The 13,540-nt window shown below is 38.2% G+C and overlaps 2 protein-coding genes across 3 annotated transcripts in view; one reads left to right on the forward strand and one right to left on the reverse strand.

Annotated features, from left to right (window-relative positions):
* Positions 1-8,005, reverse strand: part of epb41l4a (erythrocyte membrane protein band 4.1 like 4A) — an 80,659-nt gene extending 72,654 nt beyond the window's left edge. For both annotated transcript variants that reach the window (XM_061263344.1, XM_061263343.1), the window contains exons 1-2: positions 7,501-8,005; positions 6,929-7,253 (exon numbers count right to left, since the gene is read on the reverse strand). In XM_061263344.1, the coding sequence (XP_061119328.1) occupies positions 6,929-7,027 (99 nt within the window). In that variant the 5' untranslated portion in view covers positions 7,028-7,253; positions 7,501-8,005. The remainder of the gene's footprint in view (positions 1-6,928; positions 7,254-7,500) is intronic.
* Positions 8,006-11,399: 3,394 nt separating this feature from the next.
* The window catches only part of apc (APC regulator of WNT signaling pathway), a 41,085-nt gene continuing 38,944 nt past the window's right edge, over positions 11,400-13,540 (forward strand). Inside the window, exon 1 of the mRNA XM_061262639.1 lies at positions 11,400-11,641. The gene's annotated coding sequence lies outside the window, so the exon portion shown is untranslated. The remainder of the gene's footprint in view (positions 11,642-13,540) is intronic.

The following is a 13,540-nucleotide window of genomic DNA, read 5'->3' on the forward strand; positions in this document are numbered from 1 at the left end:
ACACTATGATCCTGCAAGAAAGTTGCTGGAAAAAGCTGATGTTTGACGGTCTTGATTCATAAACACATCGAAAGGTCATGGCCTAACAAAAACAACTGTCAACTCGTCAACTCTTACCAACTTGCTTATATGCCTGTCTGTCTCTCATGTCTGTGTTCCATAATGTTTTCTCTGTCGATTTTTGTGATGTCTGCTAGGACCCCTAGCAGCTATATTTGTAATGGACATCCTGGATCTTTGCAAAATAAAGATGGGAGATACAGATGCAATGCTGGACACCCCAGACCTGCCCATCTGCTTCTGTTATCATTAGCTAACTAAAAGTGAATGAGCAACCCGATCTTACTGACGGCCTTTTGTGCCAGGAGCGGAACACCGGCAGATTAATGACAGGAGAGGGGACGGCTATGTGCTCAAGCCCAGTAACACCAGCCATAGGAACAGAAGGGGAGGGGCACTGGTGTTTGCAACAAGAGGTCAGAGTGACAGCTGGCGCACCAAAGACAGAGGGGGACTTGTTTCCTACCTGGCAAGGGAAGCAAGGCTCATGTAAACCCAAAAGAATACCTACAGCGATCTCCCCTCTGCCCTGGCAGGTAAAACAATACCAGGGACTTCCTTTTCCAAGAAAAACATGAGCATGGTTATCTCAAAAGTCTTGGTCTGTACATGTTACACTGTTGGAAAACTCCATGGAATGGTTTTAAGTCCAATCACAATTCAACAGGGTTATATACACTCACTGAGCACTTTATTAGGAACTTATTAATGCAATTATAGTCAGTCGTGTGGCAGCAGTGCAATGCATAAAATCATGCAGATACGGGTCAGTAGCTTTAGTTAATGTTCACATCAACCATCAGAATGGAGGGAAAATGTGATCTATGTGACTTTGACTGTGGAATGATTGCTGGTGCCAGGCAGGCTGGTTTGAGTATCTCAGAAACTGCTGATCTCCTGGGACTTTCACACACAACAGTTTACAGAAAATGGTGCGAAATACAAAAAACATCCAGTGAGCAGCTGGATCCAAATATTATGCCCTCAATATTAATATAGGGACAACTGTACTGACCCTTTGGGAGTCTAAGCATTCTGTATCATAAAAATTGTGTACTATGTGTCACATAGGAGATTAGTGATCGTTTGAACTCATTGATACATTTGTGAACTGGTGAATTATTCATTCAGAAAGACCAAGGTATTTAACAACATGCAAGGTATGTTGAATACAAAATCATAATGTTAATTGTTAACTACATATACACTGCTGCACAGCCATTATTATTTGTGCATTATGTGGAATGTGACTCAATGATTTACTGAATTTGATTATACAGTATGTTATCTGCCCTATAGCTATAAACAAAGCCCTAACCTCTACCCAAGACCACAGCCATACCCCTTCTCTACCCCTAACCCCAAACCCAATTATTAACCTTTTATGTATTTTCAAAGGCTATGGAACTCTTTATACCCCCAATAGTAACAACAACATTGCACTTAATTATGTCCAACAATGAATAACATTAATGTACAAAGGAGACTACAAAATCCCCTGCTTGCCTATGCCCGTGTTTATCCATAGAATACCAGTACCTACAGAAAATAAATTTATTCCGGACATCAAAGATAAATATGCAAGGGAAGTGCATACTTTGCTTACTTAGAAAGTGCTTAACAACCACATTTCCTCAGATGCAGTGCTCCATCCATTTCCCATTCATTTCCTCAAAGCTGCTGCGCTACACCCTCCCCACACCGGGGCAGGCATCCGTCAACTGTGTCTCTTTCATGTGTCCCTTGGGTTGCCCTAAACTACACAGAGAATGTCAGTTATTGGATTGAGGGGCCGGACTCGGGGGCTGTACCCACGGAGTGCATGAAAGGGGATCTCACATGAGAGAAAGTGCTCCTGTAGGTTATGTTCTGATGCAATTAATAAGGGTGGATTATTTATAAATTAGACTGTAATCTCATTTAAAATATATTTTTTGGTGGGAATGCAAAGGTCTAAAACTGATGCTGGAGGTGGCTATGGCAGCCTGTTTGGAATTTTAATGAATGAATCATATCAGAAGGCACTTCCACACTTCATAATTCATTTATTAAGCTTCACAGAAACTAGTCTGCTGAGCTGACAATGCTTTTACTGCAGGACGCAATGAGAGAAGATAATGTACACCAATGTTAAAGGTGGATTTAGAACTACAAAGAGCAAGACTGGGGAGTAGAGAGACAACAGTTTGGTAGTACAAGCCTAGATGCTTTCAAGAGTCAAATGTTTTCTGTCAAGATAGGGTAGCTGACCACCTTACTGTTGAAAATGAGAGACCACCTATGTCATAAGGGGTGGTCTCTCATTTTCCCGCATAAAAGCGATCCACTTCACTTCAACTATTCTTTGCATTTAGAAAGTATCAGTGAATTGTGAGTATAAAAAACATTTTTACATATTTAATAAATCCTTGATTTAGAAAAAATATATATTTTCTCTCTGCATTAACAATAACACCTTAATAACAATAACACACAACGGCAGTATACTGTATGTCAAATGAATGTTGCATGTGGTGGGCTATAGATCTGCTTAAGAAATTGCTGTGCCTCAGGAGTATCATAAGCAAACGGTACAGCCTTAAAGGTACAATAGGTAAGATTTTTGTGTTAAAACATTGTTACAAGACCATTGTAAATCCCTTCCTATCATTGAAATAGGCTCACTGACATGTTGACTCACCCTATGCCTGTGTTTATAGTTAATTAATTAACTTAATATAAAGTTGATGGGCCGGCACTCTGTACCAAAACATCATATAGCTGTACAAGAATTCAAGCTCATTGGTTGAAAATTGGTTCTAACTGCCACAGCCAATGGTGTTTCAACGTCAGCGTGTTCACATAGAAGAGGGAGGGATAAACAGTGTTGTGGTTTGAAGGTGTTTGTTGCTCCTATTCCTCTCGTGACCGTTAGTCTGAAATTACCTATTGTACTGTTAAAACCATCAAACAACATTGCTTGGTATCCTACCATTCTTCCCCAATGCAGAAGGGCTGAGAGACTTAAAGGATTACAGCAAATATATTATTTCTAATTTGTCTCCTAAGGTGTGGCCAGTTCAAGCAGTGCACTGTGTGTGCAAGTCCCTCAATCACTGGATACAATGGAAAATACTTTCAAGTAGATTACAGGTTAGACGGACTCTGTGAGGTCAATGCCCCATCTTTCACTCAAATAAGGCTTGCAGCACAATGTGTATTCCCAAATAAGCGTACATATAATGGAGGAAATAGACTCAGTTCATGTGGTGGGAGGTGATAACACTCAATTTTCTGGCAGTGAAGCAGTTTTATTTTCACATTTGGGAAGATCTAGCCATCCCCCGACATTTCAAATGACCCGCTTCATAATTTTCAGATGCAATTTAAAATTAAAGACTTTCCACTATTGATTTCATTATCATTCAATTTGTGATATTTTCCATAGCTTTAATGGACATATAAATATAAATAACTTAACACTGTTATGGAATAATATTATTTTAGCTTATATTATGTTATTTTCAATAATAATTATCAATTTCAGTATCATGTCACTTCCTGATGTGTTACAACCATACAGCTTGTAACACACAAGGAACTTCAGATATGTAAGCACAGTCTATATTACATTTAATGTTCATTATGTATATATTTATTGTACCTATTGTAAAGCAGTGCCCACCTTAGAAATATATTTCTCCTTGCAGATCTTCAATCAAATGTAGCTAATGGGTTTCTGAATCTGGAGTGCACTCTAAATGGTAAAATGGTAAATGGACTGCATTTATATAGCGCTTTAAAATGAATGTCTCTCATTCACCCATTCACACTCACACACCAACACACACATCAACGGCGATAGGCTGCCATGTTTGGTACCAATCAGCTCGTCGAGAGCAATTTGTGAGCTCAGAATTAGAAGGTTCTAACTGACATTTTTGACAAAAATGAGTCAGTGTCATACATATGTTATCTGTAGGGCACAAAATACATGTGTGATTTCATACAAACATGCTGTTTAAAAGTATCTACAACAAATCTACATTTAAAAGTCATATCTGCATGGAGCTCATTCACTTTTGAATCTCAAAACTACTCAGAATGCAGATATTATCTTCTAATTCTCAGCTCACGAATTTGGGGTTAGGCATCTTGCTCAGAGACATAAACACCTAGGAGGATTGAAACAGCAACCTTCCGACTGCCAGACGCCTGCTCTTACCTCCTCAGCTAAGGTTGCCTCCATACTCTGCACATTAAGTAGACAAATGCAGGCCAAATGCACAGTAGAGATAGAGCCAATTTCACTGTAGGCTATCTCAATATTAGGCTACTCCTAGCTCTGTCAGCACAATCAGAGAGCACAATATAGTCGTATTAGAACAGGTGGCTTTAAAATGGGTAAGTGGGTATTTGAGTCAATTAAGGTTTCAGAGTGGGAAACCACAGATTATGATGAATTTCATCTTGAAATTAACATAACCATTGCAATGTAATGTTAGGAAATTATTCCGGAGTGCAGTTGTGTACTGTTCATTTGGCCTGTCAAACATGTAGAGGGTGCATATATCATATATACATTACAACTCAATATTTTCATCGTCTATTTATGAATATCCAATTTGAATGACATTTGTTCGTAGACTATTGTCTCCCAGTCTGTACTGTGATAAATGAGACAGAGGTGTGGCTGATGATGCACTGTAATATCCTAAAGCACTCCTCCGATGAAGCCACTACAGTGTATCACCGCCACAGACACTGTTCTTTTTCTGTGAGATGATGGTGACCATGGGGGCCATGAAGATGAAAGACTTATCCAATGAATCAATTAGTGACAGTACAATAAATCCCAGATGAGACCAATATGAAAGCACCCAGCCCTTGGTTTAGACTTCCTAATGTTCAGAAAGACTGTGGCACAACAATCACCTTTTACCCTGAAAAACAAGGTTCCAGTTGGCTTTTAATACCATCATCATTTGCACAATGGCCTGTCCTCCAAAGCAGCAAATGAAAATAATAATTCTATTGATTATTTTGTCAATTATGTTGGACAAACTTGACACGCCATCATTCAGATTTTACAGTACATTTGAATTAGCCTATGATCTTCACAATATTTTAATTTTGGGGGATGGTTTAAGAAGGCGGGGGCAGGGGGGCTGGAGGATATGTAATATAACAGGGGTGGTCCTGGAAAGGCAGAAAATATGCAGGTTTGTTTTATATAACTGGATAATTAGCTACTTTAGTTGTTCATGTAAGTACAAAAAAAACTGTATACGCTGCAGCTCTCCAGGGCTAGGGTTGGCCACCCCTCTGTTATCCAATGCTTACAGGTACATTCTTGGAAGTAAGAAAGATTGGAAGGTATAACAATAAAGACCAGGTGGAATGGAGCAAAGGCCCTTATTTTTGTCATATTAAGCCAGAGACATACTTTTATGAACAATATGCCTGAGTTCAGAAAGACCCATGAAACTACAACAGTGATAAAGAAAACTGTTTCAGACAGGTTCCAGTAAGGGCCCCAAATGATTTTGGTTTGTGCTGAAACAGTACCTGGTCTTGTTATCTTACTTAATTCTATGTACCTGTTGACACAGTGTGAGTACTACAAAGCAATACAATTCATGAGAACATCAAAGGCACTTTCAAGAAGCCAGAGGAAAAACTACATCAGTGTTTCATTCCATTGGATGAATCATTTTCAGTTCTGATGTTGAAATTCATTTTTAGGGGTCTAAGACAAAAGGTGCTGTAAACATAATGTGACTATAAAGATGTCTCGTAAATATTTTTGCTTTATATCCACACAGTGTACATTCATTAAATTTCACACTATTTAAAGGCCTACCCCTAAAGGCCACTACACAAATACAATGGCATTTGGACCCTGGGGGTGCTAAAGCAGTCATCTTATATTGCAAATTCCGAATACACAGCCACATAAAATTGGTACATGGATGAATATCTTCACAGAGAGAAAAGAATCCCAAGGGAGCTACAGTATGTAGCATAGAGTATATCCTGCCATTTCCCATTGTGTTAAAAATACTTTAAAGTCTTATTGAAGCATTCTTTCAGCTAGTCTCACGAAAGTTTACAAAGGAAAAGTTGAAAAGAAAAAGAAATTGCTTAACGACAAATCAATGCGCATGTGGGTGTGGCTTTTCACATAAACGATAATTCGAAAGAAAATTGAAAAAATATGATATAATGCAGCAATCACTTTGACATACACATCACAATTCTAACCCCATTCCAAATAAAAATGCATGGTGGTACTACAGGTCTCCCGTAATTCCTGGACTGCAATGTTACATTCCAGGATCTGACCCCTCTTCAAATTTCAATGATGTAATACACGTCTTAAATATGATCCTTAAACACCTTATTGTTAGTTAAAATGTAGCTAAGATTTTTTCAGGAAATTAAAACTTATTTAGAAACGCCTTGTTGTGGCCTGGGGGAGCGATTGGAGGACGATTAACATTAACATTATAAAAATAAGTGACTTATTGTTGACATAAGTTGACATATGCATTGCTATTGAAGATTGTGTCTGATCGTGTCAGGTGATTTATTTGTAATGTGTGGTTTTTATTTTATATCATTTTCCTTTTTAATCTTCTCAGTAGGCCAATGCGTCGGCTTTCTGACAAGTGCAACAAGCCACTGGTCGTTCGAACGAAGTCAAACAATGAAGGCTACTCCCCTTTAATAGCCTCAAGGAATTCTCTGGTCGCAATGACAACAGCAGCATTACGATTCCAACGCAACGTATAATTACATTTCTTGTAGCCAACTAATGATATGCCTTTTCATTAAACGGTCTTCCTAGTCGGGCGACAGGTGCCGGCGATCGTGTCATTTTGCTTACCTTTATGCCTTGCTGTTGAGTGGTTAGCGTCAGTTTAGTTTCATCCAAGAGTAAAACTTCGCAGTAAAATTCTTCTTGAACAGCACAGAAGCAACCCATCGCGTTCTGGATATTTTTCAGAGGTTGCAGCAAGTAGCCTAGCTACAAAAGGCTTAAAACTGGGTAAAAGCGCACCCAAAAGCGCCTGTGATGATTCGAAAAGATCAAAAGGGTTCACGTGAATTCATCGATATTATCGATGATGTAGGCTGTAGAAATCCAGTTTTCGCAGTTTTTATGGAGGTCAGGCTACTTCTTACGTTTTAACAGATATTTGGCACAGGATCTAAATAAAGAAAAGAAAAAAGAAGACAATTACACGAATGCGCACTTTTTAAATTACCTAACTAACACAAACCATTAAGCACATGCCATTAAACAACATGAATTGAGAACGTCAATCTCTCTCTCTCTCTCTCTCTCTCTCTCTCTCTCTCTCTCTCTCTCTATATATATATATATATATATATATATATATATATATATATATATATATATATATATATATATATATACTCAGTGTTGGTTCTCACCTTATGCTCTTTCCAAAATACGCACAGATTCTTTGTTTTTGATGTATTCTTTGTCCCGTTATTTCCCCCCAATTTATACAACCAACCAAGCAATTATAGCATATATCTATTTTTTAACATATATATCCAATTTGTTTTTACTATTGTGTAGCCTAGCTTATAGGAACAAAGCCGTTATAACAAATGGAAATCAGTCATTTTCCTTTTTCGGGGTCAAGAAAAAGCCCGATCTGTAGGATTCACAGGCGCAGGACGGTTGTGGATTATATCGATGAGTTTGCCTCAAGCTGTGGTATTTTCAATACGCACATGGGTTCTCTGTCTTGCTGTATCCGCGAGGCACACTCGTATCCGTCAATATTCTTCTTCATGCAAAAGAAGTGGAGTTCAAATATGATATCCTTCTTTCTCTCCAAGTCTACCTTATTTTGTGTGTACTACCCTCTCTCATCCCTGATAATACACTTGCCCCTGTCTGCTTGAAGTATGAACATGTAACCTTACTCTTCAGGATTTCAGTAGGTCTGTTGCTAAGAAGCTGTGTCCGTCTCCCACGGCGATGGTAGTTCTCCCACACTTAACTCCGCCTTCGTGGACTTTCCACCTTGGACAATCGATGAGACGATTCTGCCACCTGTCGGACACAACTGGACGGGGAAATGCACAGCTGTAATGTGCAAACGGAACCCAATGCCCACAGTATATTATAGAACAACCTGATGTGAACATGTATTGTAGCCCTTTGCATCGATTTATGCCTATTAGGCCTATTGATGGTATGATTAAGAATTCCTCAGACTGTTAGACCATCATTGCGGGACTGTAATGTCCATGTTCACATGACTACAGAACTGAAAAGCTTCAGTAACACATACGAGGCATCGGCTGCTCTACATTTTGAGAGCATGGAAACGATATTGTTTTAAATGCAGCACGTAGTTATCATTCTTATGATAACATTATATAGTCTGTGGTTATTTATTTATTTATTTATTTATTTATTTGCTATATTTATTTGAGTTTTGAACGTTGTTATTGACTGTGTGATATAGCTTACTCTGTTAGACTACAGATTAGCCTATATTAGTTTAGAATGAAGTATTCTGGCCCATTAAAAGAAAACGAATGCATAGGCATTTCATATTAATTTATAAAACATTATTTTATAAACAACTTAGGAAAGAACAAAAGCACAACATTCACATAGTGTGCAGTCTTTGCCTTGAACAGTAGTTTTTTACAATTATTTTGTTTAAAATGTAGTTTTGGCGCCATCCGGTGTTGCCATTTTGTATCTTATATGTTACAAAAATGACAGCATTTATGTCTATTATCAGTCAAAACAATTTTGCGGTTCCTTAGGCCCTATACTGTTATAGTATATAGATTGTAGAAACATATTTGGCGTGGAACTTTTTCAACAGAGAGTGTCGAGCACTTAGCCTCATCAAGCAGATCCCCTTTGTGTCACAAATCTGGATTTTCTATCACTTGAAGTAAATTGCCTCCAATATTTTCATTGGGATGCCAAAATATGTGTATTACATGTGTATAATGAATTTAAGTTAAATTAATTTAGTTACTTTGAGGTCATTTTGACCATGTTGCAAAAATGCAACATTTGGACAGCGATGTGTGTATTAGCAGACAATAGGGTCAATATAATAGTTTGCAGGAGGTGATGAATGTCTGTTAATGAGTTGCAGTGTACTTTATGCTTATGTCATTATTGTGTTATGTTTTGTTGATGCTTCTCATTCACCCATTCATACACACACTAACGGCGATTGGTTATTGAACAACTATAGGCCTACATGGAGTACTTCATATTAAGGATTATCATTAATTCATACAGCTTCAATATTATCTGATTCCCATCTATATAAGGACCGTACAGAAGACTACACATTTTTTATGCAAATATCAGCTTGCACGTCCATTTTAAACTCATTGTATGATTGTAGAGCACTGCATTTCTCTATCCATTGAGTTTTATCCATTGTAGATTTGATATCTGTGAACAGTTGTTATTTCAAACCCCCCATGTGTTATTAAAAACTCTTTGTTTGATGGCTTAACCAACAATTTGTTATTTTTATACATTTACACAATACTAGATAGTGAATTATCAAGTTACTAATTTAAAGACTAAAAGCTACCTTTCTCATCAAATAGATGCAGATTCCAATGGCCATTCAACTCCTACATTTTCTGCAGCATGTTCAGAGAGATAATTTATATATAATAAACGTACATCATGATGATGTACAATGTGTTGTCTCATGGTATGCATGGGCGTTTTACCCCATTAACATTGCAATGATAACATCAGTAATTTGTTTCATTTAAAAAAAGACATGCAGTATTTCTGTTTCCCACCATTTCTCCAAGGTTACTTGACTCCTCTCTCCTGCCAAAGATAACAGCAAAGATAGCTTATTTGCCATTTTTAAAATGCATTTGCAAGATCATCTCTCAGATTGTGTAACATGTGACTGTTACCTTGTTAGCCAGATAGTCCTTGATGTTTTTTTAAAGGAAGTAAAAACTCAAATGGTGAATAAGATGTTGCTTTCTTAATGTTGATTATTTTGATCATTCACCATGTGCTTGGGAGAAAGATTGGTTAAAATGTGTAATTTAGGCCCATACCTGGGTAATATCCAGTGACACAAAGCAGTATAGATTATCTGGCATCAATTTCAGCACTTTACCATCAATAACTTGTTTTAGATTTTAGTATTTTAGTGAAACACCAGTGCATGGATACCATCTGCTAGGCTGTGACAACCAACTGTTTTGATGCCCAGGGCATAGACTTGACGATCATGCATGCATTAGGGTCACCAGGTTCTTGAATCCACTTCAAACTTCTGACAGCAATAGATGGATAGCCTTTTTCTGAAGGCACATGTTAAATTGAGTTTGATTATTTAGGATTGCAGATACCCAACAGTATTTTGAAGTGCTGTGCAATGGATGCTAGGGTTTTTAAGCAATTGGAAATACTTAAAGTGAAAAAAAGTGTCAAAATAACATTAAACACAAACACAAAATGAATAAATAAACAGTCTTGTTTGTTTTTCATGAAACCACAAGAAGAGACACATATTTGTGCATCAACAGAAATGGTTGGAATGGGCAATGTTTTCAGCCGTATCTCAGAATTTACCCAGTGACATTGTAGAGCTATTTTCTGGAATTGGTATAGTGCTGTCATGTTGAATCTGCACATTTGCTTGTTTTATTGGGGATTTTTAAAAATCTTGAACGGGTTACACTACGCTGCTTGACAAAACTGCGTATTAGTTTTTAGTTGATCAAGATTGTAATATGCTACACTGTTGATCTGACCATCACCACAGATATGCTGTCAGTTGTTGTGATATTTCTTTCATTTTGATTGTGTGTGCGTGAGTGCGTGCACGCGCGCATGTGAAGCATAAGTCTGTGGCACATGTCCATCTGATGGAGCTTCTGTCATTTATCATATGCTTGTTTAAACAGGCAAATCATTTCAATGACCCACTTTTCCTGTGGAAAGTTAGCACACAGTTGCATGCATTGTCATATATAAGCTTTTCCTTTTCCATATCTGTACACGGTGAGTGACTCCAGTGTTTATGCCAATTGCTTGACGACCACTAAAAATCCACATACGATTATTACCGTAAAAAACATTTCCGGTTGATTTTTCGCTTCTCGACCTCTGACCGCGATTTGTGGCGCGTGCGCTCTACGAGACCCCGCTGTATCATTGTTCTAACAGGCTAACGTTAGCTAAACTTTAACCTATTTCATTACTGTCTTGTAGCTAGTAGCTAACAGTCTGGGGTCTACTCAGGTAACTAGTAGGCGGTCAGACGGAGCCTATTCTTCTATTCAAATGGAATGATTTCTCCCCGATTTGCACTCATTCAGTCGCCGAATTGTTTTTGTATCGGGTGATATGGCGTAGCGTTAACGTTATTACAGTAGGGCGATCGCCGTTTGGAGTAGAAAATCGGTGGGTGACACAAAGGAAAAGTTTTCCTAACAGAGTTGGGAAAAGTTCTGCAAGCCGACGATGGTCCTTTAAAGTTTGAGACGTCTAAACTATTGTTCTCACGCGGTGAACTACGGAAGAGGGTGGATGTTTCAGGTAAGAACGGGCAATCATTATGTTAACGGTTAACTAGCTAATGCTATTTCCCTTAACGTAACTTGGCTAACGTCAACATTAGCTAGCCAGCTAGCTAGCCAGTTAACATTAGCTAGCTAGCTATTTGTTTTTAGCTATTGCTAACGTGCTTGGTAGCCATCAGTTAGCTAGCAAGCCTTTGATTGGTTGTTAGTTTGCAATATAGTTGGTTAGCCAAATAGTTCATATAGCCTAGCGAAGTTAACGTGACTGGTTTGGTTTAACTTAACTTAACGTTACTAATCATAAGATGGTATTCCTTGTAACTTACTTAATTAACTATCCAGAAGCCATCAACCAGTTTGAAAACAACCTCAGCTGAAGTCCCCAAAAGGAATCGGAGTGCTATAAGTTAACTTTGTTAAACAAGTCTAAGCATGGTAACGTTAACTAAGCTAGCCAACGTTAACTGTTGTCCTTAATTTATTTACGTATAATATCGTAAACTAAGTTATCATTATTGCGCTTCCCCTCCTTGGACCTCTCCTCCAATGTTCCGCTCATTTTTATGTTTGGACTTGTGCTATTTTTTCATTTTATTTTTTTTGATGGTTGGTGTATTGGTGTATGGTGTATGTATTTTTGGATTGAACGACAGTGGTTATCGGGGTTTGTTGTTCACAAGAGGAAGGCGTACATGTAGCCCTGGTGCCCTTGGACTACATAGGCTATTCATGTGTGTTCCATCAATATTCCATCAAAAAGATTTGCTCTTGGGTGACATTGTGTGTCCAACGCATTGATTTCTCTTTGGAAGTCGGCTCTGTTTTTATTCTTGAAAGCGAGAGCTACATAAACTCCCTTTTTTATTATAATTTTTTTCTTACTGTTTGATCCAGTATATTCGAGATGAGTCTAGGGTTTCAAATGAAATTAATATGAGGTTAAAGTGCAGACTGTCAACTTGAATTTGTAGGTATTCTAAGAACAGAGGAGCCAGGTTAGAGTTTGCTAAAGTGCACTGAAGTTCTCCAAGAAACTCTTATGGACAGATGAGATGCGTGTTAAACTGAGCCAAAGGAATAAAGCATGCCACTTCATCTTTGAAACATGGTGGAGGTAGTCTTATAGCTTGGTATGTATGGCTATGTATGGCTGTCACTGAAACTGTCTCACTGTCTTATTGACTGCTGACAGTAGCAGGATTAATTTAGAAGTGTACACAAATCTGACCAAATTCCTCAGAACTCATTGGACAAAATAGGCCAAAATAGGGACTGCTCTTGACTCGCTAAACCTGTCACCCAAGCTGAATCCAACTGAACCTGCATTTCACTTGCTGAAGAGGAGACTGAAGGCAAAAATCTCCCAAAAACAAACAGGAACTGAAGATGGCTGCAGTACAAGCCTGGCAGAGCCTCACATGGCAATATGTCAGGCACCTGTCTTTATAAAAAATTTTTTGCACTGCCTTGACTCTCATTGGCACAACTCTGGTCCTCATGTTGACAAATGGCAATACCTGACTCCAAAGGCAATTGAACTCAAGACTAGATACTGAAAGCTTTCTTATACTTTCTTTACTTTCTTAAAAGGGCAGCCTGTAGCGTAGTGGATAAGGTACATGACTGGGACCCGCAAGGTTGGTGGTTAGATCCTGATAGCCACAATAAGATCCGCACAGCCCTTAAACCTGCATTGCTCCAGGGGAGGCTTGTCTCCTGCTTAGTCTGTAAAAGAGCATCTGCCAAATGCCATTAATGTTATACCTGCACTATGCAGTACTTGAATACACCTAATCTGAAACGGTGGAGAATCCAACTGTCCAATTAGTTTTGGTCCCCTAAAATGGAAGGACTATAAAAAGGGATGTAATTCCTACATGGATCACCAAATATGGCTGTAAATACCCTCAAGTTA

Source organism: Conger conger, chromosome 12, assembly GCF_963514075.1.
Source record: "Conger conger chromosome 12, fConCon1.1, whole genome shotgun sequence".
Classification (NCBI taxonomy): domain Eukaryota; kingdom Metazoa; phylum Chordata; class Actinopteri; order Anguilliformes; family Congridae; genus Conger; species Conger conger.